Here is a 26,675-nt window from a genome sequence, read left to right as displayed (position 1 = left end):
GCCCCTTATAGGCCCATATAAATTAAAGCAATAAAGTGTGCACATTTCCATAATGGTACTGGCAATTACTATCAGTCTTATATAATTGCATTGCAATAAAAAAGAAATCACAGATGTACGCTCATTGGATGCAATTTCGTTGAAATCTTTATTCAGAAAAAAAACATATTAACATTATTCATAACTGTCCATTTGACAATTTTGTCATCAACATACATTAACACAAAAATATGTGAATCAACATTAGTCTGGTCAGGACCTGTTGGAGTGAAATTGACACAAAAAAAGAATAAATAAAATAAACTGTTCTCTAAAAATAAGCTTCTGCACACCAGTAATCAGTGTGGAAGGCTGGGGAGATTTAGATACCATCTCTCTGCTGTATATTTGGAGGCAATCGTCGATACAGATGATCAAGTCCAGTCTGTTTAAGAATGTTAAAAAAACAAAACCTCATACATGTCTAAAAACAGAGTCGATATATACAGACACTATTTAGGCCCTTAGATCTTTTTTTTCTTTTAGAGAACAACGTTAATGAAAACATTCCCCAATATTCTTGGTTCGCAGTTTCAATCGAGTAGAAACTGATTCTTGGACGGCTTCATTCACAATGTACATGTAAGTGTATGAACCGAACATTGGTAAACATGCTCACGTGTCCACAGACACAAAGAAAAGGTGGGAGAGCTCGGTCATCTATGGTTACTCGTGCTGCATGGGGCCCCGGGGCCCTTGAAGCCTTTGTACAGCTGAGTCTAAATGGTTAAGAAGGCAGCCAAGTCAGTCAGTCAATTTAGAAACACCTATAGGCTAAATTGGTTTTACATGCAGCATCTTTTTGCTCGATTGTTGAAATTATTTAGTTCATTTTTTAATTGTTTTTTGTTGTTGTTGCTTCATTTGAGTTGTATTTAACGGCAAAGTAGCACACGACGTAGCCCTAGACCAGAAGCAGAACCAGAGAGTACATTAATGACTGAAACACACTGTGTGGAGCAGGTATGAGTGTGTGTCCTCATATTAGGCCATGGTGGAACTTCTGCTTCTATCTGCAGGACTGTACATGTTTTACCTCACTGAACACGGTCCAGTGGAGCTCAGAGGCGTCTGGGTGCACTTGGATTAAGGGGAGGGTCCTGAATTCATTCTTGCACATCACACATATCATTTTAAATAGTCATTCTCATCATAATCACCATCATTAACATCATTTAACAAGAAGTTACAAAAAAAAAAACAGAAGATGCTGTAGCTGATCTGAAATCAAACAAACAATAACTTACATAAACGCCCCATTTTCGGTCAGTGCCGCTGGTTGACAACCACGAAGGGTTTTCGTTACACAAAACAGTGGGCAAGGGATAAGAATAGGCTTTGCTCGAGCACACAAATACATAAAGGAGAGGAGGTGGAGGAGGTGGTGGAGAAAGCAAAAGAGCCTGAACAACAAAAAAATAAAAATAAATGACAATTATGTAAACATCTCTCCTGTCTGGGGGGGGGGGTTAACCCACTCAGAAGCTGAGCTGTAGCAATCAACACACCATCAAGCCAAATCCAGAGTTTAACAATCAGGAAATCCACAGTTCGGACAATTTTGCAATCCATAATCCACTGCGTAATCCAGCCTGTTCCCTTTTCTAGCCCTTTCCAGGTCCTTTCAGTTCTGGGAGGCTGGGGGGGAGGAGGTGAGGGAGTGTGTCAAAGAGTAGAACTAGAGGTGTGTGTGTATGTGTGTATGTGTGTGTCCGTAAATGTGTACATTCTGGCATAGCTATGTGTTCAGGTGTAAACTTGTTTCACTGTTGACATCCCTTTATTAATGCATCTCAGAGTTGAGTTTGTCCTGGAAGATGTACAGGTTGTTGGTGGCGGCGATGGCGATGATGTTCTCATTCGGGTGCCAGGCAGTGTGGAGGATCTTCTTGGTGAAGTCCAGGCTGTCCACGCTGATGTCGTCCTTTCGGCGCTTTCCCCCAGCAGCACAAACCCTCCGTGGCTTCAGGACAGCCCTGGGTTTGCTGCTCTCCCTCGACGCCTCCAGGGTCACGTCGCGTTTGGTGTTCCGGTCGAACATGCGGAAGAAGTTGTTGTAAGCTCCGGTCATGATCACACTGAGAAGAGGAGACAAAGGATCAGTAACTACAATGTGGAGACTTTTATTCTCTTATCCCTCTAAAGTGTTAAACTCAAAAGATTTTTTTTTGACTTCCTTAACTTCCAAAACTTACCCTAACCCTCCACTACATGCCCAAACAGTAAAGGGTCACTTCCTCCATATGACAAAAAGATATGACATGACCCAAATTTTTGGCTCACTCTTTCGGGAGTCCGAAAACCAGTCAGTAAAAAAATAAATAAAATAAGTGGCTGGATATTGGCAAGCCACTCTAAAATGTGCAGTTTTATCACACAGCACAATGCCACAGATGTCGCAAGTTTTGAGGGAGCGTGCAATTGGCATGCTGACTTCAGGAATGTCCACCAGAGCTGTTGCCCGCGAATTGAATGTTCATTTCTCTACCATAAGCCGTCTCCAAGGCGTTTCAGAGAATTTGGCAGTACATCCAACTGGCCTCATAACCGCAGACCACGTGTAACCACACCAGCCAAGGACCTCAATATCCAGCATCTTCACCTCCAAGATCGTCTGAGACTAGCCACCCGGACAGCTGCTGCAACAATCGGTTTGCATAACCAAAGAATTTAGCACAAACTGTAAGAAACCATCTCAGGGAAGCTCATCTGCATGCTCGTCGGGGTCTCGACCTGACTGCAGTTTGTTGTTGTAACCGACTTGAGTGGGCAAATGCTCCCATTCAATGGCGTCTGGCACTTTGGAGAGGTGTTCTCTTCACGGATGAATCCCGGTTTACACTGTACAGGGCAGTATGGCTTCATGTGGGTGAGAGGTTTGCTGATGTCAACGTTGTGGATCGAGTGGCCCATGGTGGCGGTGGGGATATGATATGGGCAGCCGTAAGTTATGGACAACAAACACAGGTGCATTTTATTGATGGCATTTTGAATGCAGAGATACCGTGACGAGATCCTGAGGCCCATTGTTGTGCCATTCATCCACGACCATCACCTCATGTTGCAGCATGATAATGCACGGCCCCATGTTGCAAGGATCTGTACACAATTCCTGGAAGCTGAAAACATCCCAGTTCTTGCACGGCCAGCATACTCACCGGACATGTCACCCATTGAGCATGTTTGGGATGCTCTGGATCGGTGTATACGACAGCGTGTTCCAGGTCCTGCCAATATCTAGCAACTTCTTTTTTTTTATTTTTTTACAGACTGGTTTTCGGACCCCCGGACCACCCCAATACAGTAAAACATTTTTAGAGTGGCCTTTTATTGTGGCCAGCCTAAGGCACACCTGTGCAATAATCATGCTGTCTAATCAGCATCTTGATATGCCACACCTGTGAGGTGGATGGATTTTCTTGGCAAAGGAGAAGTGCTCACTAACAGATTTAGACAGATTTGTGAACAATATTTGAGAGAAATAGTTCTTTTGTGTACATAAAAAGTCTTAGATCTTTGAGTTCAGCTCATAAAAAATGGAGGTAAAAACAAAAGTGTTGTTTTGTATGTTCCCATCTTGGGACATTTAGTTGTCATTAAGTATAGAAACACAAAAACACTTCCAGACACTTCAGGTACCTGTCCGAGCCGTTCCAGGCACACTCAAACTTGTCAAAGATGCAGTCGTTTTCGTAAAGGGAACACAACTTGCTGCGAAGGTAATCGTGAACCTGGAGGGAACACACACACACACACACACACACACACACACACACACAGATATGATTAAAAGTGAGTCCAGCACACAGCTGCTTCACTCCCAAGGAATTGACTCTCGATGTAAACTATAAATAACGTGAGCAGAGGACACATACATACACACACACACACAAAGCTCAGCACAGAAGAAACACATTAAATGTGGGCAAGTTGTAACACAAACCTCCCTGAAGGCAACTCTAATGAGAAACAACACCAGCCCTCAGCAATACGAGGGCCAGGAGTACATTTTAATCTAAACTCTTTTTCCATATCAGTAAACCTATTAACATCCAAACCCACCAAGGGCACAATACTAGAGACACACATGTGAACACACACACACACACACACACTCACTGACTAATAACTCTTTTCCCTTGTGCTTTCATTGCACATGCCTGTGTCAGCATCGTGATGCAAGGGGTTGAAATCTACACCTTCCTCCAGCTGCCGTGCTCTGCATTAAGCCCCCCTATTTTCACATTCTGCATAAAGTCAGCAGTCAACAGTCGTCTGGCAATCAATAAATGGTCAAGCTAAGGTCGGCTCACGGTTGTACATCAAACCAGGTGACATTTTTGTTTCCCCCTATGGGTCTTTCTGACGGGGTGAAATGATACAGTGTCAGCTGAAGTTGAATATATAGTCATTTTTCCAGTCTGCATGATTCAGAGTGCAGTCAGTGCCTCATCCCCCATGGATTTGTGTGTGTGCATTTTTCATGTTAGAGGAGGAATAAGAGTGCAAATTTACCAAAATAAGAGCAGTTAAGCCCATTCTTCTCTCCTCCTGTCATCACACTATCCTCACATTCTCTCCCAAATCCTCACCCTTCTTCTCCCTCCTTCCGCCCTATTCCTCTCTCTCCGTGCTGCATTGCAGATCTAGGTGTAGGGTGCTGTGTAAGGCTTCCCTCCTTGCCGTTTCACTTGATGAGTGGAGGCTAGGCGGACTATAAATAGCTCCAGTGCGTCTTGGCCTCCCACTTCTGGCTGCCTCATAGGCCCTCACACGTTAGGCAGACACACACACACACACACACACACACACACACACACACACACACACACACACACACACACGCCCCTGGCAGGAATACTAAACACACAAAGGAGTTGATAAATATGTCTACTGCACATGAATGTATAAACAGAAGCTGGTGTGGCCTATTGTAAACACTTAGAAGTGACACAATATAAATAGTGTGGATGTTAGAAAGATAACATGCAAAAATAGAAGAAAATGCTTAGTACTTAGTTTTGTATGTGTACATTGTCAACAGCATGTCAATAATGATAATTTGCTGTGTGTGTTTGTCTTACACATCACACAATCAAAACACACACAATCTGATGCATTTACAGATTATAGTCCAAAATTAGACATTTAGGCCACAGCGAGGGTTTCTGGTGATTCTGCACTTGCAAAAAGAACAAGTGCATTCTCTGGCTCGTAATCAATCCAATTATCCTTCAAAGGTTTTTGGAAAAATCGAATCATCAGCAAGTTCTGCGATTCTGAAAGACAACTGTCTTCCAATGATTCATTTTTGTCTCCAATTATTCATTTTTCTAGGATGACAATGCCCTCTTTCAGTAAAGGAACAGTTAGTCACCTAGCAGTGATTTCAGTCACAAACACGTTTTAATACAAACAGCTCTTTTACAGTTTGGTAGGAGAAACTCTGCTTAAAGAATCTCAAACTGGGCTGGACTGTGCTGGAAGAATACAGTAATTCCCCCACATTAACATCTAAACTATGTTGTATGGGATTCAGAAAAGCCAATGGGTGACAAATTAAAGAAAAGGCCAACATACAGTGTCTTAGTAAAGTGGTGGGCCACCACATGTCACAAGAACAGCTTCAATGCTGTTTGAAACTGATTATTTCTTAAACCCAGTTCAGACCAAAGATTTGCGACGAGACCAGTTGAAATTTGCAACTTCATGCAACGAGCCGTTCTGCAGCGTTCTGAAAGCTGCCAGTTCACACCAACGCAACGAGACGAGACGGTGTGAGAGATGCTTTGTTGGACTGCCTAGTGAGTCCAAATGTTCCATCATTTAAAAATCTGGTTAGAACATCAAATAACATGTTATGTAAAGAAGTAAGAAAAATGAGAATTATAAAGGAATGTGGACAACATTTCTGTTACACATTAAAGGGAACACATTAACTTTAATGAACCTGTATAGTTAAGTAGATTATGTGTGTGTTGGCCTTTGGTTTAGATAAATAACATTACAGATGTGGACAAATGAATTGTAATCCAGGTACATAATATAAAAACTGAAAAACAAGAGAGATGAAATGAAAAGAAATGTTGCTAATTTCTCAGCAAATCTCAGTGTGTGTACATTTATGTAATTGAGATTTGTGATCTTGGAAAATTATTTAGAAGAAAAGAAAATGCAAATAAGCAGGACTTTGCGGCAGCAGCAAGGGGTGTTGGCATGAGGGTATCAGCAGAGTAATAACTAAAACTGTCGGGTTATAAAGGCTATTGGCTATTACTGAATTGTTATCAATCAGCTGATGAAGCTAGAATTAAACAGTGGAGTGACTCCAGAGATGAGTGGATTCAAAAGAAAACATGTTAATGCTTCCTCGACTACTGATCAATTCACCTTGCCCAGAGTTGTTTTGTCTCATCTTAGCAGCTGAGCCTGAGAGAAAACATTAATTCTCATGTTTTTTGTATTTTAAACTAATGATTTTTACACACACCTGGTATGTCTCCAGGGGCTTGCTCTCCATGTTGAGGTCCCAGACTTTGGCAGTCAGGTAGTCTCTGGTAAGCAGGTAGCGACCGCTGTGGCTGAACTTGACGTCCGAGACAGAGGAGATGATCTCAGAGAAGAAGGAGCGGGCGCTGGGGTCCTCGGGCTCCTCGAACACTGGAGATGGAGGAGGGAGAGGAGGGTGAGTGCTGTTAAGTCAGATTCCATGCAGAAACACAGTGTGTCACATAATGATGTATGTGTCTCTTTTTCTCATGTACACAGATAAATAAATCTCTCAGATGAGTCTATATGTTGACTGTAGTGTATGAAGCAGACAGACCATACAGGTGTGTGTTTATGGCAATGCTTCTGTGTATAAACAGCACATTCAAAGAGTAAAATGGAATGTCTTCGACATAAAAAGAAACCTGGTAAATGCAGGCATTTCTCACTGAATAAAACAGAAATTAAATCCCTTGACGCTTGTTGTGGTGTTCCACTGAACACAAGTTGCAGTGTTCAGTGACATACAGAGCTGTAAAACACAAGGGAAACTGTCCATTTCAACTTGGAAGTACACAAAAAGAAAAAAAGAAAAGAAAGTTGGGAAACCATAAATCTTAAGTATGAGAGAAAGTGCTATGACTTGAATTGTTGTCCCTTAAGTAGCCTACAGCAGATTTATGGGTAAACTAACCTTGTTCTATAATAATTGACCTGCAGTGGAAAGAAATATTAAATGATGACAAGATGTTCCTAAGGAGACACATTGTGCTCCTAAATTGTAAGGAAATCAAACTTCTTACACTTTTGATTTAAGATCATTTACATTCCAATAAATGAACGTAGCTGATGCAGGTTTCAGTTCATCAGCATTACAAATTGAATACACAGTGTTAAGTGTCAAACCACCACTACAGAGGATAGTCCCTGTTCTTAACTACATAACCACTCATAAAAAAGGCAAACTAATAATGATAATCCACTATGATGAATTAAGTATTGTCAAGTCTCTGCAAGTTGATTTTAACCAAGTTAAATGAAAAGTGATGGGATCCTTAACGTGATTACAAATAGTCCTGCAGGGGGACATGAATGTGTGGAGCAAATTTCATGTCAATCCATTCAACAGTTGACAAGATATTTCACTCAAAATAACAAATGCAAATCTCATGGTGGCGCTAGAGGAACAATCAGGGGATCACCAAAGTTATAAGGATCCATCATCTGGGAACTATGGATGTCTAAGCTAAAACCATGAACTGTATATGGAATGTGTTATGCTTGAAAAGGAGGACATTAATCTAAAAACTTAAGTTTATGCTTCGAAAAATCTTCAGCAGTAGAATAGCAGTAGTAAGTTTCTCTGATTTGTAGTTCATAAGCAGAACTACCAGTAAAACATAACGTTGTCATGTGTCTCCATCCCAGCTCTGAGCAGGTTTACTCACATTTGGAGTGTTTGTCGCACAGCGCTGCTTCTCTCATGTCACAGAGGCGCAGGGTGCCTTTGCTGCTGCTATAGACAAACAAGTTACAGTGGTGGGGGTGAAACTCAGCCGCTGTGATCACCTCTGTCAGATCCTCCATGTTGACTGGCTTGATGTCCACAATGTCTGATAGAAAGCGTCGCTCAGGAAAACAACGAAGAGAGTCAGCTTGCCAGGGCCTGCAGTTTGTTTTAGCCTGCTGAAGTCAACCATACATACTGTATGTACATATTCATTCATCCTTTTACCGATACAATAAATAATAACGTAAGTGTGTGTGTGTAAATGCATACATAACCATCACAATGTAAACCGAGAAAATAAAGCAAACCAACTTAAATATATCTTGGGGGGGATTGTTGAGAGAAAAGTAATTCTATATTCAGATAGATTATAATATCATAAATCCTGTCTGGGTCATGGATGTGACTGCACTGTGTCCTATTGAGCTGGATTAGAACTCAGAAAGGGGCTGAAATATTTATACAGCCTTTGTATTATTCATTAAGCTACATTTTAACTCCTCAAGAATGATATTCCCCTCCCCCAACACTGTGTTTTTTTTTTTTTTTACAACAAAGTAGAATTTGCAATGTGGGACTTTGTGCGTTTATGTGTTTGCGTGTGTGTGGGCAGGGATTTATTATTGAGCACATAGAAGCATCTGTCTGTGTTAATGTAAGCATTCATTATCTGTGGTTCTTGTGCTTTGATAAATCTATTCCTGCTTTTATGTTTGTGCATGTGCAATGATGTAGGTTTGTCTTCTCTTCTCTTCCCTATGAATGCACACCACAACCCACAAAGGATACTGAAGCTGCGGTCGGTGATATCCAGATGCCAAAGGTTGATCCTCAGATCATCAGCTGACATGTAGGTCATATAGTCAGAGTTGACGGAGATGGAGTTGACGTGGTAAGTGTGGGCGTTGGCAAACACTCGCCGCGGACTCACCTCCACCATCAGGTCCATCGGCATCAACACCGGCACCTTAAAAGAAAGAGAGAACAATTTAACATCCCATGTAACGGCTTAGGAGTAAAAGATGGTCAAGATACAAACAGTAGATAACGTTTAAATAATTTCATTGTATAATAATTTATATTAATGCATTACTTCCTTTAACATCAATAACACATTATTGCTGGAACCCCAACTTGCTCGTTTGATAGCAAGATCAAGAGCCAATTCAATGCATGAGTCAAAGCTCATTTGGCTGCATTTTCATATCTTGACATTTGTATCAATGTAACAATTTCCTTGTCAGTACATGATTTACATTTTTATACACAGCTTAAATGTGCTCTACTTGCATACGGCACAGTGGGAGCACCATCACCATACACATACATGTTCTCAGCCCTCTATAGAGAAGGACATACTATACTGGGATCATGCATACGCACACACATGGACACACCCTGAGTACAGATTACCAAACATTCACCACAAATGGTAGTACAGATGTTGTGTTACTGCTCTGTACAGCTGGAAAAAGAGTATTTCTCCTCCCTAACACCCCCACCCCACATACACACGTGTACTGTTGTGCCAGTGACCCATTTTTGCACATGCAAACACATCTGTACCCACTGACCTAGTTATGTTGCACATCCTACTGCTTTTATGAATGTTTTAGTGTCTGCAACAGACAGACAGACATACAGAGATACTGTAGAACGATAGATAGATAGATAGATAGATAGATAGATAGATAGATAGATAGGTAGACAGACAGACAGACAGACAGAGATACTGTAGAAAGATAGACAGACAGACAGACAGATAGATCTATAGACAGACAGACAGACAGACAGACAGACAGACAGACAGACAGACAGACAGACAGATAGACAGACAGACAGAGATACTGTAGGAAGATAGATAGATAGATAGATAGATAGAATGATTGATAGATAAATAGATAGATAGATAGATATATAGATAGATAGATAGATAGATAGATAGATAGATAGAATGATTGATAGATAAATAGATAGATAGATATATAGATAGATAGATAGATAGATCGATAGATAGATAGATAGATAGATAGGTAGACAGACAGACAGACAGAGATACTGTAGAAAGATAGACAGACAGACAGACAGATCTATAGACAGACAGACAGACAGACAGACAGACAGACAGACAGACAGACAGAGATACTGTAGGAAGATAGATAGATAGATAGATAGAATGATTGATAGATAAATAGATAGATAGATAGATAGATAGATCGATCGATAGATAGATAGATAGGTAGACAGACAGACAGACAGAGATACTGTAGAAAGATAGACAGACAGACAGACAGATCTATAGACAGACAGACAGACAGACAGACAGACAGACAGACAGAGATACTGTAGGAAGATAGATAGATAGATAGATAGAATGATTGATAGATAAATAGATAGATATATAGATAGATAGATAGATAGATAGATAGATAGATAGAATGATTGATAGATAAATAGATAGATAGATAGATATAGATAAATAGATAGATAGATAGATAGATATATAGATAGATAGATAGATAGATAGATAGATAGATAGATAGATAGATAGATAGATAGATAGATAGATAGATAGATAGATAGATAGATAGATCTGTTACCTGTAGGGAGGTGACGGTGGAGATGTCCTTGATGCGACCCTCCTCATCCTTCAGGTTGTATCCCTCCGGCCGTTTGTCTCTTTCACTCACCTTCCACAACTTAATGGTCTTATCTGGGAATCAGAAAGGGCTGTTTAGCAATCAGATGAGAATATATCTAATCTGAAAGTGTAACAAGGTGCTTGTTGATATACTTTAGGTTAGGAAGCTGGTGATCTGGTGATCTTAGATTAGATGTGATTAAACATATCAGAGTAGACTATGATTTAATCTCAAATTTGTAACTAAAATCTAAAATCAACAGCTGTTTTAGGATTTTTAACATAAAGACACAATCAACTCAGGCACTTGAACCTAAAATAAATGACTTAATAGACAAGATAATCCACCGCACTCCAAATTGTCAGCTCTAAAAGAAGATTGGACCCTGAAACTCTAAATGAGCAAACAGCGAGGTTTTGCTTAATCAACACTGACAGACACAGAAAGTCTCTGTATTTTATTGAAAAAATGACAGCAAGCTTTCCACTAGCAGCATTACCGAACTGCTGAGGCAGGTCTTACATTTAAATAATATAGTACTTAAATAAATCAATAACAGGGCGCTCTGGGAAAAAACTATAGCTCTTCCAATATAGCCATAAACTCAGAACATAAACTGATGGTGGGGCCTCTTATTATCCAAGGCAGAAACACTCCTAATGCACTACAGAAATGTGATGCAACACGAGCAGCAACTCTTTTCCCTTTAGGCGAGGGAAAATCTGCATATTGGCCGAAGAAATTCAAATAACTTAATTTCGACTGCCCCGCCATGCCCTTCACTCTGTCAAACACTTGTCAAGGGAGAACAATTGTAACTCAGATGTGACATGGTGGTGAAGTGTTTTCCCACAAAATATTACCAAGCACTGCTTCCACATTTTCCTGGTTCCTCTAAGATGCATGCGTGTGTGGGGTCTCTCACCATTGGTGGAGAGAAGGAACTGTGCGGCATTCTGCTGAGGCAGCCATCGGATCTTATTGATCTTCTCCTCGATCTCCAGACTCTTAAGGTAGTCGAACTCGGGCTCATGGCTCTGGAAGGTGCTGTAGACATTGTACTCGCCCTGGGAGAATGGCTCACTCTTACTCTTTGAAAAGAAAAGAAGGTACATGGAAATGTGGGGAGAAAAATGTGCACTTCAACGTGCATAGTGCACACCGGGCCAGAGCGAGCCGTTTGCCTCGATCCAGTGAAGAAAGAGCATGGCAAGGACTCTGCACAGCTGTAATGATGCACTCTCCGACACAGCAGTAGTATCAACTATTTATCAATCAATCTAGACTGTAGCTGAAGGGAATGGTGTGCGTTCATCACTGCTTTATCAGCTGCAATGAAAAATGGTATATTAGAGTGTATGAGTGTTACGTGTGTGTGTGTGTGTGTGTGTGTGTGTGTGTGTGTGTGTGTGTGTGTGTGTGTGTGTGTGTGTGTGTGTACCTCAGGTTCTCTCTGAAAGATGACCACTCTGCCTCCCTTGTCCCCTGTGGCCAGGAGCTCTCCAGTGTGGTTGAATTCAACAGTGGAGATGATATCAGCTGGGGAGAGACAGACATAGAGACAAAGATGGAGGATGAGAAAGAGAGATGTGGCATGAGAGGAAAGAGTGGTAGGGAAAAAGAGAGGAGTAGCCATTAGCTATTGACCACACATCATCATTCATCTATTAATCTGCTTATGTGGCTCTAAATTATTAAATTAAGTCAACGCATTAACATGTAAGTGGATTAAGATATGCAAATTAATGTGTAGAACAAAACCATATGTGATCACTAACACAAATATTGTGCAATTGTGTGTAAACTTTCAGAGAACATTAAGATTAAACATTGCATATTAGCTCATCATAACATACAGAAAATCAAAGAGACACACACACACACACACACACACACACACACACACACACACACACACACACACACACACACACACACACACACACAGCTGTATAACATTAGGCACAGGTGTTATCAGTGTTCCAGTGTGACACATACACAATGACGCACACTATGACGCATCCAGTACACAAGATAACAGTGTCACTTGAGTTCATTGTGTTTGTGTAAGTATACAAATAATTGTGTACTCCATCATCTCTGTAGTGTCTGAGGTGTAAACACAACTCAGAGTGTATTTGAATTAGTGACTAAATATCATTCAAAGATAATTCTTCGGCAAATTAATTTGCGTATTTGCGACAATGTCACTAGCTCTGTTTTCCGAAAACACCAACACAGTTACTCAGTGACAACACTGTAATATGAGTAAGCACGTTATTAACCACTTAGCATGTACTGGCTCAACAACCTTACTGCATCACACAATACACAGAATGTAAAACAGATTGGTTGTGGCGTGTAATGAAGGGCCATGCCAGTGTAATATCTGAAGCTTGATTCTGATTTAAAGTCACATGTAATCTGCTCCCTGCCCTTCTGTCTTTGTATCCTCCTTTTACCTTAACTTTGTACAGCAGATTTAAGTTTTATTTCTACATATCTATTTGCAGACAGAGCTGATCTGGAGGGAGAAAACACATTGGTGGTGGTTATAAGTCTTTCAAAGTAATTTTAAACTCAGGTTCAATTAAAAAGAGGCGGTATAGTATGAGAGGATGTGGCTAATCTGGTATGAAGCAATGTAAAGTTATCTCAATTCATTTTAAACTACAAACTAGCCACACTAGGCAAGTTAATCTGCTAACCCTTTAAAATCAAGAATGCCATGGTCATGACTGAATACAATTAAAAAGCCATTATCATATAAATATTTGATGTAGGCCTATATTTTGACCGACAATGTCATCTTTCATGCTTCTCAGTCACCCTAAACCTAATTTATTTGAACAAAACAAGTCAACAAGTCCAGCCTGTTTACCAGCAGAAGTGAACTGAATGTTTAGCACAATTGTGAAGTTTCAAATCTGTGGTTGAACTTCACACTTGTAAATGCCGTGTTAATGACAGACAGTTGCTGGTGATGCTGATCACAATGGCAATTGTTTGAACACTTCTTATTTGTATTCTTCAGTCCTTTTCCTCTTTTGCTGTTTGTGTGCAAACTCTTCTTGTTGATAACTCCTGGCCCTGACGGCACATTCACATACCCGCCCCCCCCCGGCCCCGCCCTCATCACTTGCTTGCAAGAGCGAGCAACTGGCGCCGCCTGTTGCTGATTGGCTAGAACAGTGTTTCGTGTCTCGTGCGCTCCCTTCTGTTTGTTTTGCATTTACAGAGCCAGGGCTCTGTATTAACACTGTTTTTTTTCATCTCACACAGAAAATAGAGAGCTAGGTGATCATGAGGAGATAGTTGTTGAATTTGACAAAAAGTGTATTGGATTAACATTGCTTACTATACCTTTCACTCTCTGCACAAAATGAATAAGTGTGTTTCCCTAAAATGTCAAACAATCTCTTTAAATAATCCGTCTTTCCATCTCTGCTAAAATCTGCTAGGCTCCACACATCAAGTCTTAACAACAAGATTGGGTTAGCAGCACAACATCCAGTTCTACTTTCTATGTCACTGTATTTTCTAAAGAAAACATGTCTTGCGGTTGCTTCAATGAAAGTATCCTAAAACATCTACGTGATAATTGCTTACAATTGCATGTAATGTGTGCACTTTACTGTGTTGCTAACCTAGCATACACAATGAACTAGAAAGAAGGGAAGAGGAATATATGATGGAACATAAAAACTGGGCAATGTAGTGTTTTGGACTGAAAACTACTCATTGCTTAACATAAAATCTATAAACCTATGCCACCTAAAAACACAAAACCTACAGTTGTTTTCATATGACATTCAAGGTAATCGAGACAGAAGCGGCACAACACAAAGGCTTATCAGTAAAGGTGCATTTTGACTGACCTATTGATGTAGCCTCCAAAGCAGTCCCATCTCACAGACTTTCATACAGCAAAAGCTTAAATCTGCTACTACAATATTAAATAATCAAAAATGTCACATATTTGACTTCAAAATAATTTCACGGCAAATGCTGTACCCCACTAAGTCTTCAACAAAGGAGTCCACTGAGCTCAGTTTTGTTGGAAAAGAACATGGTCCTCATAAGCATTGGCTGTAATAAAACATCATGGGGAGAGTATTTATTGAGAGTCAGAGTGATTCAAAGCTATTTTGTGGTGGCCTTGAGAGAGAGAGAGATTTTATGATGAGGGGAGTCAGGGACTGCTGCTCAATCTCTACACTAACACAACCTATTTCACCCCATTCCTCACACACTTCATGTATTACTGGTTGCTATCATTTTTCCACCAGTCAGTGCACTGTTCCTTGATCTCTGTCACTGCCTTCTTTATTATTCAGTTTCAATTTCTTGCCTCTATTTCAGGCTTTCTCTCAATCCCTCTCCGCCCCACACACATGTTCTTTTGTCATCATCTCTTGTTCCTCAGTTTCTTGCTTTTGCACCATTTCACTCTCTCATTTTCTTTCTTGTTGTCTATCCACGTTCATCTCTCTCTCGTCCCTCCCCCACGGCGCTCTGCTGCGTGGCTGTATGTTAGCTTGTACGTAGTAGTGGTGGTGCTGCTGCTGCTGCTGGTGGAAGAATGGATGGAAAGGATGGAAAGGGAGGTGGAGGGAAGAGGAGCTGGGGCGGAGGCGGTGAACGGGGCTTTCAGTGAGCAGAGGTTGTCATGGTAACAGGCTGAGCCAACCAGGAGCAGGGGTACTTGTAACGGTTAGCCGTATATGGCAGTCTGGCGAAGGAGGAAGTGGTATTCATCAATCCAATACTCGCAGGAAGAAGGAGCGTGTTAAAATAATTATGGCACTGCAGTTTTGTCCACTTACAAACATTGCTAAATTGAAACCAGGAGATGGAGTGGACAATATGGTCCAAATTGAGGATATGCAGATAAGTAATGCATTACACACACATGATGGCACTCATTCAAAAACAGACCCCTACACATACACGCAGTGAAATTCACAAACACACATACGCACACCAGGCAGCTTTGAATGCACACACAGTCACATAGTGATGCACAGCAAATGTGTGGGCACACCCAACACATTTAAAGATAACTGTGTCTCCACTCAAGTCGCACAGAGAAAGAGCTAAGCTAAGCAAAACCCACAGGGGCGGCACACAAAATAGCTGAATAAAATAGCAAGCACAAACTTTGCTCTCTCATCCTCTGGACCTGAACCCTTTTTCTCTTTCTGTCATTCTCTTTTTTACAATCTTTCACTATCTTTCACACACACACAAATAAGACAAATAAAACACTGCAGAAACAAGCATCATCATGAGTGTGAGCTACACTGTGCACTGTGGCTATCCTCCAAGAGGCACCGCTGGCCAGTGTGTGTGTGTGTGTGTGTGTGTGTGTGTGTGTGTGTGTGTGTGTTAGGCTGCCATGCTGTAAGTCAATATAGTGTGGATCTGTGTGTGCTGCTACAGTATAGCAAGCTAGCTGTGTCTGTCTCCCACAGACAGTCCATTAGCATCAGCAGGCCTGTGTGACTCATTGCCACACTGCAGGAACTGGAGGAACACTGTGACCGCACAAGCATGCGCCCACACATACAGTACACATCAACAGAAAACCGCACACAAACATGAATGAACCCAATAACACAAAACAGCATAAAAAAATATGCACAAGTGATGAACACCAAACACACAAACATTCAAATGCACTGTGAGGTGTTTCCAAGGACAGCAGCTCCTCGGCGATCAAGAGATGAAGTGATTAGATGATTAATCTATTTGTCAATCAACAGAAAATTCATCTGCAACAGTTTTGATAATTGATTTGATAATAAAACACTCCGTAATATAAGCTTCTCAATTGCTAAGATTTGCTGCTTTTTTTAATTTTAATTTTAAATTTTAACAAAAAGTGACATGATTTGCTGCTTTTAAGTGTTAGCAAACTAAATATCTCAAGTTCTGGACAATTAGGTTTACAAAACAAGCAGTCTAAAGATATTACCTGGGGCTTCAGACATTTTTTTTTCACTATTTTCTGACATTTCATGAAGCAAAAATGAATTAATTGAAAAGGTGGATTAACTGATAATGGAAATAACTGTTAGTTTGAACCATAGTCTAGAATACAGATTATAAACATTAAGGTTAGTGCTCATCTGTGGCACATCTGAGAGGATAGGTGGAAATGAGAAAGGGAGAGGAAAGAAGAGGAGAGGAGATTTATGGGACAGATGAAGGCAGTGGCGTAGATAGAGGGAGGTGGATTTCCTTATTTCCTTTTGTTCAGGCTACTACAGGGAGAGAGACGGGAGCAGGCGCTCTACAGTCTCAATTATAGACATCTTAGGACTGGGGAAACACAGACCATTAAAGCCGAGCCAAAAACACACACCCCTTAAAAGCGAGGACAAGCCACCGCTCAGCAGGAGATGTGTGTATGTGTGTGCATTTCCTGTGTACGTGTGCACAAGTGTGTATACTCAATTACCCTGCAGAGAAATAAACTGGTTGGAGGGAGAGGAGGGAGCGAAGGAGACGAGGGGAGAGACTGCCGGAGGGAGGCGTTAAATTGATCCCTGTCCTGCAGTTTTGGAGTTATCTGAAAAAACTGGTGCATGTGTTTGTGTTACAGGTTCACATGTGTGGAGAGGACTGATTTAAACTCAGCACAGCAGGGAATCTGCCATTTCTCCAAACACACATCGGCACAATGGAGCAGAGCTGGTGTGAGCCTAATGGTTATAGACACAAACAAATGGAAAACACAGACCAAGCCAGCTTCAGCGCGTGTAAAATACACCTGTAATCCTGTTTTGCCTTGCTGCAAAGGCATCTTCTAGCTGCATGAATTCTCAAGGCTGCAATGTGTAGGCCTGTCACGATAAAAAATTTTGCTGGACGATAAATTGTCGCAGAAATTATTGCGATAAACGATAATATTGTCGTTCTGAGACCATTTTCATCTAATATAATGATAATGGCATAATAATGCAGGTACACCTTTTCAAAGATCAATACACTTTTATTTCTAAAGAATATATAACACTGGAACTGGGAGACGTTTACAAATATCCACAATAAATGAACAAAACAACCAAAAACAATTAATAAAATGGAAATTAAAAACCACACACAACCAAAACAATAAATAAAATGGATGTAAACAAAATTGCACTTCAAAAAATATTAAACATTAGGCTCAGACATAACGAGTGATACATTCCTTAACAGGCAAAACTGCCAGTTAGGACCTTTGTAAACAAAAAGTGCAAAAGAGATGAAGCAGATGCCTCAACAGGCCATATGCAAAAAGCTTTTTAAAAATAATTTCTCCAGCATAAAGCTTTGTTCAAATAAAGCGAAAGTGAATTACAGTCTATGTCCACAGCACGGTGTGCACCAAGGACGAGAGAGAGTTTAGTTGCTACTGTTTTACAACAAATGCGACATACCGACTCGCTCAGGTTAAGTGGTTCACCACGGTCATTTGGTTTGAATCCGAAGTGCTCCCACACTGCAGCTGTCGCGTTTTGGCTTTATTTATCTTCTTTTGTTTTTATTCCCCCAACCCTCAACTAGCGTTTTCTCTGGCTATACTCCTCACGCAGCTCTTTTGCTGCACTCTGTGGTAGGCTACGCCAGGAGTCCCGCCTCCCCACACAGAGACAACACGGCTGACAAGTGACTGACACAAGGGTTCACTCCTCGTTACGCTAAAGGAACCGAGAGGGGTCACCGACGCACCGGAGTGGTCATCCAGTCTCTTTGGTAGAGACGAGGAAAATAAACTATTAATATTATTATTGCATATCGCGACAGGCCTAGCAATGTGTAATTCATTTTTGATAAACATATCTATTTGTTTTTCCAACAGATTTGTGAGACTGTAACATAAAAAAAGAATAGGAGCTTAGCTAGTTTACATCCAATATAACATCGGCAATACTGAATGTGTCGAAGCCTCATAACTACTGAAATGCCATGCCAAAGCCTATATTCAGAAAACACTCGCCCTTTTTTACGTTGCCACTCTTATCAGATGTATGTAGAGCTGAAACAATTAGTTTTTTCTAGTTTTTTTTTTTACAAGTATTTTTATTGCTTTAGAGAAGATACAATATACAGTGCAACATTACAATGTCAATTATAACAAGACATCTTTCTATTAACCACATCCCACCCACAACAAACCCTTGTGCCGAGGAAAGGAGGACAGATACAGAAACAAATAAAAACAAAAGGAGGAAAAAAAACACCTTTCTTCTATTACTTATGATAGCAAATAGTGTAATCAGTGTGCTTTACAATTCTTAACAGTTATTAAGAGGGAAGTGTATTAAGTCTTTCAAAGTAAGCCAGTAAAAGGTCCCAATTTTTGTAAAATTTCCTGGTTGATCCTCTAAGAAAGTATTTGATTTTTTCTATTTTTAGAAACATCATAATATCAGAAAGCCATGCCTAGGCTTTTCGTGGTTTTCCATTCCATAAGTATTCTCCGTCGTGCTATTAAGGTTGCAAAAGCAACAACACTTTCCTTACTATTGGGCATTACAACATCACCCCCTTGTACCCCAAACACGGCCGTTGTAGGGCTAGGTTGTATTATACACCCAGCTTAGAGCTCTGTCCCATACAGCATCTGATATATTTGTTCCTAACTCTTCTTCCCATTTTGCTTTGATAGGATCCATGGATATACTGTAGAGTGACATAATTGAATTGTATATGTTAGAGATTTGGCAGCTTAAGGGGTCTGCAGTATATCCTCTAGGTCAGAGTGCTCACGCAATTGAGGAAATGATGAGACATGTGTTCGAATGAAATGGCAATCCTGAAGGTATCTGAAAAAACTGGATTTACTGACCAAGTCAGTGAAACTGAGAAAGACGTTATTTATGAAAAAATCTTTACATGTAGCAAGGCCCATACTGTCCCACTGTTTGAAAAAAGATGATTATTACAGACAGGACTAAGTATGGAAAGAACGCCCTAAATTGTATCCAAATCCTAAGTGTTGAACTAACTACTGGACTGGAGGAGAAGCATGATGGGAAAAGGGGGAGTTTTGACGTAATCAGTTCAGCAAGTGACGCCGGTTTACAAAACTTGGCCTCTGCACTACACCAGTCTGCTTCCGGAGATTGAAACCAGTAAACATTTTTTGTAAATTTGGAGCCCAATAATAAATCATTAAATTTGGAAGGGCAAGCCCAACCCTCTGTCTTGATCTTTCAAGGAATCTTTTACGTAGCCTTGAAGTTTTACCTCCCCATAAAAAACTTGAAAGTAACTTATCTGTTGCTCGGAAGAAAGACTTTGGAAGGAAAACTGGAAGACTTTGAAATAAATATAAAAATCGAGGCAACACACTCATTTTAACGCAGTTAACTCTTCCAGCTAAAGATAAATAAATGGTGCTCCATCACTGGAGGTCAGATTTTAGTTTCTCAAGTATTGGAGTGAAGTTTGCATCAACAAACCAGAGAAAGAGGGGGTGACATGGATTCCTAGATACTTGAACCCTGACTTTGATATACGAAAGGGCAAGTCTGTATCTTGTATTTGATGTGCCTTCTCATTGATAGGGAAACACATGCTTTTTGAATAATTAATTGTATACCCTGAAAAGCTACTAAAGTCTCCTAGAATCTTCAAAATTACAGGTGTAGAAGACAATGGGTCCGTTATATAAATTAAGAGATCATCGGCATACAAAGAAATGTTATATTCCATTCCCATCTTGCTAATACCATGTATGGACTGTGTGGTTCTAAGCTTAATTGGGGGGTTCTATCGCTAGGACGAACAGCAATGGACTGAGAGGGCAACCCTGACACGTTCCTCTGGATGAAGAAAAATATTGTGAACATAATTTATTAGTGACTACTGCAGCCTTAGGAGAAGAATACAATAGTCAAACCCAAGACACAATTTTCAAGGGACACCACCACTTCTGGTGCGACCACAGACGCTGGAGAATGCACCACATTTAAGAGTCTGCGGATATTGATGAAAGAAGGACGTCCTCTCATAAAACCTGTCTGATCAATTGAAATGATATCTGATATGACAGTTTATTCTAGTGGCCAAAACTTTAGAGAGAATCTTAATATCTGCATTCAACAAAGATATTGGTCTATAAGAGCTGCAGACCATCGCATCTTTACCTGGTTTCAGTAAAACTGTGATAAGAGCCTCTGTGAGGCTCCATGGGAGGGACGACTGTTCAAAAGAGTGGTTAAACATGTTAAGAAGCAGAGGTGTCAGCTGTGAAGAAAACCTTTTGAAAAACTCAATTGGATAGCCTTCCGGCCCAGGGGTCTTTCTGCTCTGCATATCTTGAATTGAGTTCTCTACTTCCTGTTTATCTAGAGGTCTTTCCAGGCTTTTGCTTTGGTCTTGTGTAATTGTTGGAATATTCAGGTTTTCTAAAAATGTTGTCATATGAGAGGTATCATGAAGAATAAGAGTATAATTCTGAATAATATTTTTTTTAAATGCTGTGAATTTCTTGGGGGTCTATTGTCACTTCTTGAGGCGCTTTCCTAATAGTAGGTATAAGTCTGGATGCAGATTTACCCTTCAACTGATGGGCGAGAAGACGCCCTGCCTTCTCCATGTTCATAAAAAAATGCTCGCGACCGTGACAGATTTCATTCAGTCTTTTCTGTAGACAATAAATCATATTGCACTTTAAGGTTCAATTTTTCTTTATATAGCTTGGGTGTTGGGGTCTTTGACTACTGATGATCGATTTTCAAGATGGAGTCAATTTGAGTTTCCCACAATATAGATGGTGATATAGAGTCTGATTAAATAAAAGGAAATCATCTATTGCTTTAGATACTACTGAAAAGTTTGTATCTGAAAGTAATGCTGTGTTCAGCCTCCAAGAAGACCTTGCGGGATAATTAAGTGCAATGATAACGTCAAGGATGAGGGAGACTCTACAATGGCTGAGTACTCTACCAATTTTATTGAAGGGAGAAGATATTTATCGATGAAAAAGTAACCTATTCTAGAGTAGGACTGGTGTACATGTGAAAAACAAGAAAATTCTCTTTTATCAGGGTATAGAAATCTCCATGGGTCTATACAACCGATATGAGACATGAGGCCAGAGAGCGTCCTGGACATCTTTGATGTAAGTGTAGTTTTTGGATTTGAACGGTCCAAAGCTGTATCCATCACACAATTCATATCTCCGCCAAATATTAAATGATGCGTGTTTAAATCGGGCAATAAGGTTATTATTTTCTTGAAGACATCTAGAACTAGTCGACATCATCCCAGTTGGGGGCATAAATGCAAACTAAGACCACAGAGGTGTGAAATAAACTACCTGATACTATAACATAACGCCCTTGAAGGTCTGAAATTATTTCGGAGGGAGTGAATAATATCTTTTTATTAATTATTATTGCCGTTCCCCTAGCTCTGCTGCTAAAGTTTGAATGGTACACATTTCCTACCCAAGCTTTTCTAAGCAAAATATGGTCTTGAACACGAAGATGCGTTTCCTGTAAAAATGCAATTTCGGTGTGCAGTCTTTTCAAATGTGAAAATATCTGGGCCATTTTCACTGGTCCATTCATGCCTCTAACAACACCTAAAAGTCGTCTATTGAACCATATGGGTGGTAAAGCACGTAATAAAGCATTGTAAGAAGCCATGATACTGAATAAGAGTAAAGATCAAGAAAAAGTAAATAAAAATACATAACCCGGCAACCCATCCTTGTTATAAAACAAATGGAAAAACTCAAGGTTCATCCTCTGAACTATGACAAACCGCAGCTTTAATGTGGTTAGACTTCCAATAGTCCTTCTTGCTATCTCTATGTTAGGCTATTCCCAATCAAACTGTAAGCAAATAAAAGCACACATTCAACATGACGACTCGAGTTGTTTAGTTAAAGGGGGGATAGAATGCAAAACCGATTTTACCCTGTCATAGTTGAATAACGACAGTTCGGTGGAGCTCCTAAAGTCCGACACGTCTTACCAAATTTGCAATTAGCCATCAATTTTCGTAAAACAGCCCATATTTGAGCTTTATATAGTTGATTTCTCGCATAAAAAAGTCTCAGTAGTGAATTTGGTAAGGAAACATTGCAGTGTCTCGAATATGAGATTCTGTCGCGTCTCTAATGTGTGTGTATTGGGGGTTCACTCAACCAATCAGCGCGTGTCTCTAATGTGTGCGTATGGCAATTTGCTCAACCAATCAGCGCGCAGCTCATCTAAATATTCATGAGCATACCATATTTGGAAGAAAAGCTCTTGTTACAAATAGGGCCAAAACACAGGGATGCATAAGAGCCAATAAAATATCAACCAGGCCATTTTCTGCCCAACCAATGTTACCTACCCCATTAGGAGACCATAAGGAACAGTGTGAAATACCCTATATAATCATTCTATCACCCCTTTAACTAAACAGCAGACATTAAACAACAACTAGGTTAAATGAATCTGACATTGGGCCATATGCAACAGACCATATAGAAGTGAACTTATAACTCTGGGACAAAAGCCTGAGTGCATTCGAAAAGAAAATGTAAGAAAAGAAAAAGCATACCAGCTATAGTCACATAGTTCACAACAGGTAGCCCATCAATCCTACACAGATATTGTAATTTCTCCTGCAGTGTCCTGGCTGCGTGAAGACATTATGGCCACAGTTCAGGATAGTCCTCTGAAATAGTAGCCTGGGCTACTCACGCGTATCAACACAACAGTCATAAAACTCCTGGGCCTCCTCCGGTGAAGAAAAGAACGTTTGGTTTTCTAATTGAACTCGAAGGCGTGTAGGATACAGCAAGCTGAACCGCATGTTCTTCTCATACAGCAGCTGTTTGATGCCTTTAAATGCAGCGTGTTTCTTCGCCAGACCCGCCGACAAGTCCGGGTAGATCCTAAGTTTGGATCCCTTAAACTCCATATCATGAGTCCGGGCCCACCGCAATACCTTTTCCTTCTCCTGGAACAGGTGGAAGCAGATCACCAAGGGACCAGGAGGCAGACCTTCCTGAGGCTTTTGGCCGAGAGAGCGATGTGCCCGTTCCAGGTCGGGGAGCTTTTCAAAGACACCTTTCCCCATCACTTCCATAAGCATTTCAGACACAAATTTTACAGTAGTCTGGCCTTTCTTGCTGTCTTCCGGGACGTTCAATATTCTGAGGTTAGCCTTTCGGGAGCGGTTTTCCATGTCTTCTACCCGGTCAAGTAGAGTGGCAGTTTGCTCTTCCAACTGTTTGATCTTTCTCTCAGCTGTGTGTAGCGCAGCAAAATTGTCCCCAGCCAGAGACTTGGTTGTGTTTAATCGCACCTTCACAGAGGATTGTAGCAAAGCAACCGATTAATGAATAAGAGCAGAAATGTCCTCTTTGAGTGAAGATCGTTGTTTATCCAGCTCGGCTACAAGTTGGCTCATGGAAACCCCTTTGGTGCTTGAAGTCGTTTCAGAACTAGCAGCAGCCATGCTTGCGACTCTACTAGCCACACTAGTACGGGTTGTAGGTTGAGTTGTTGGTGGCTTGTTCTTGCTCATTTTGCAAGTGGCGTGTCTCTTTCCGGTGTATTAATACTGGCAGTCAAATTGCCTTAAGTAGCGTTTTTAAAGGTCAATATTGAAAAGTTAAGCAGGGAGCTCTCCTAACTCACGTCCTATCTCCGCATGGCCCAAACCGGAAGTAAGCTGAAACAATTAAATGCAGGGGTTGGTAATGTTGAAAAGCTAGAAAGATTTGAAAGTAGCATCTCCTCGGGGCTCCGTCTATCCCCTCCCCCTGCTCTTGGGGCCCCGACCCACACACAGACGTGCACGAGCACCGCTGCATCACTGCTTCAGAGCAGTGTGGAGAAAGGACCGCAATTTTACTTAATGTCTCAGTCACCGGTATATTATCACACCAAATGTTTAAAACAAACATGACTACTGTTAGCAATGGGGCGTTTTAACAGTATCGCTTTGCCGAGAGGCGGACAGTTATTTTGACTTTAAGGTAAATAATGTTTAGCGGGAGGTTTACCATGGATGTGTTTATAACTGTTGCCAGGCAGTCTACTTTCATTTACTTCTACTTCTTCTCTACTACTTCCTGCTTATTTTGTTTGTACACCCCCTGGAGTTTTGAAGAATACTGCAACAATCAATGTGTTGAGCATAAACATCTCTATGCATGCTCGTAGCTTGCGCGCCATCTACGGAGGCCACCGCCACGGTGTCTTGACAGGTATTCAGTATAAAACAACGCTTTATTGAACTTCCAGGTTTTTGAAAGGGTTCACCCCCAATTTCCACCGGTTGCAGAACGGCTGCGGAACAGCTCCGGAATGGCAGCGGAGTCAATTGGTTTCCATTAAAGTCAATGTGTGTATTTCCACTGACTGCAGAAGGGCTGCATTCCGACTCAGCTCCGGCGATCCGCAGCCCTCCGGAGCAGATACGCAGAGCTCCGCAGCAATTCGGCACAATTCAGATTGTGCGGGACAGGAAGTCAAGCAGAGAAACAAAATAAAACATCCAGTTCATTTTCAAAATAAAATACACCGTGCTCACGGCGGATCATATTTCCCTGCACTACACCTTGAAAACACAGCACAGAGTTGTTTCCCCTCTACTCCTCTGGATGGAAAAACAACTGTTGTTGGTTTTGTGGTTCTATTCTAAGTGAATTGCGAGATCTTGTGGGTCCTCGTGACTTCAGCTGTCAGTCATGGCCGCAGCCATTCTGCAACAAATCCAGACCTGGTGGGCATTGACGGACGGCAGAGCATGGAGCCGTTCTGCAGTGGAGCCGTACTGCAGCCGTTCAGCACATGGTGGAAATTAGGAGTCAGGGTGACATTATCAACAAGTAATCAGTAAACAAGTCAAGTCAGCCCTCCGAGCTAATGCGTGCTAAATACTGTAGCTGAGGGTAATAAAATAAAAACACGGAGGCTCCGTATTCTGAACCAGTGTGAACCAACAACAGCACATAATGCAACAAGTTTACTTCTTCCATTTCGACCCTTCACAATAAAAGGCCAACTTAAATTCACTGAGAGCATTTCCCTAAGAGGCAAACCAATAAAATAAATCACTACTACGCTAACGTTATTTTTGCCAACACTAGATATCAAACAAAAGCCAGTAAGTTGCTGTGAGGCCTCTCTTCCTCTGACAGCTGCCTCTGTCTCAGTTGGACTCACACTGGGTCTGGTTCCACAGCTGCCTGTACCAGTTGCTGACATGTTCACAGAGTGGACGGGTCAATTTGACATAGTAGAATTTTACCCTGGAGAGCAGTTTGAAAGGGATGCTTACGCTGACTCACAAAAAAAAAATAAAAAAAAATAAAACGACTGCTCGACTTGAAGAATCTGTTGACTGAAGGGTCACCAACTGATGATTTGAATATTCGACTTTCAGGGGGCAGCCCTACAAACTAAATACCTTTGGATTGCTTGTCAGACCAAACAAGCAGTTTGAAGGCTATGAGAGATTGGCATTTTTTTTTACTATTTCCAGACATGTTATTGATCACACAATCAATCAATAAGGTAAGAAAATAATCGACAGATGAATTGATAATGAAAAATCGTGAGCTGTACCCTACGTGTGTGTGCATATGAATGTCTGCACAGTGTATTTGGGTTAAGAGGTTAAGAGAGTTTCTTTGCATGTTTGTGTGCATTGATGTGTGTGTGTCTGTGTGTGTGTGTGTGTCTTCATCCGTGTTTATTGAGGTAGACGTAAGATAGATGCTTTGAAGAAGACATGGTGTTGTCTCGCCAAACTATTTTAGGAAATCAAAGCTCACACACACATAATCCACACTGAAGCAGGCAGACTGAGACAAAAATAAAGAGGCAGGTACAAAAATAGAGACACAAAAAGAATGAGGCAGACAGACAGAGACAAAGTGATGTGTAAGATATTAATAACACTCAGACTCAGGTGAGAACTCACCCTACTCAAATTACCGGCATGCTTAATGGAATGCACACTCCATCAGAACACACATACACTCT

General features: G+C 40.9%; 1 protein-coding gene across 1 annotated transcript; it reads right to left on the bottom strand.

Moving 5' to 3' along the window:
- Positions 1-257: 257 nt before the first annotated feature.
- LOC114562384 (serine/threonine-protein phosphatase 2A 55 kDa regulatory subunit B beta isoform) lies at positions 258-12,316 on the bottom strand. The gene is made up of 8 exons (XM_028588764.1): positions 12,122-12,316; positions 11,606-11,771; positions 10,639-10,751; positions 8,828-9,005; positions 7,977-8,141; positions 6,530-6,699; positions 3,679-3,770; positions 258-2,117 (listed from the first exon to the last, which is right to left on the bottom strand). The coding sequence occupies exons 1-8, from the start codon at positions 12,314-12,316 to the stop codon at positions 1,823-1,825; spliced, it is 1,374 nt and encodes a 457-aa protein (XP_028444565.1). The 3' UTR covers positions 258-1,822.
- Between the last annotated feature and the right edge of the window lie 14,359 nt (positions 12,317-26,675).

Source organism: Perca flavescens, chromosome 10 (assembly GCF_004354835.1).
Source record: "Perca flavescens isolate YP-PL-M2 chromosome 10, PFLA_1.0, whole genome shotgun sequence".
Taxonomy (NCBI): Eukaryota; Metazoa; Chordata; class Actinopteri; order Perciformes; family Percidae; genus Perca; species Perca flavescens.
This window is presented reverse-complemented; position numbering and strand designations above follow the sequence as displayed.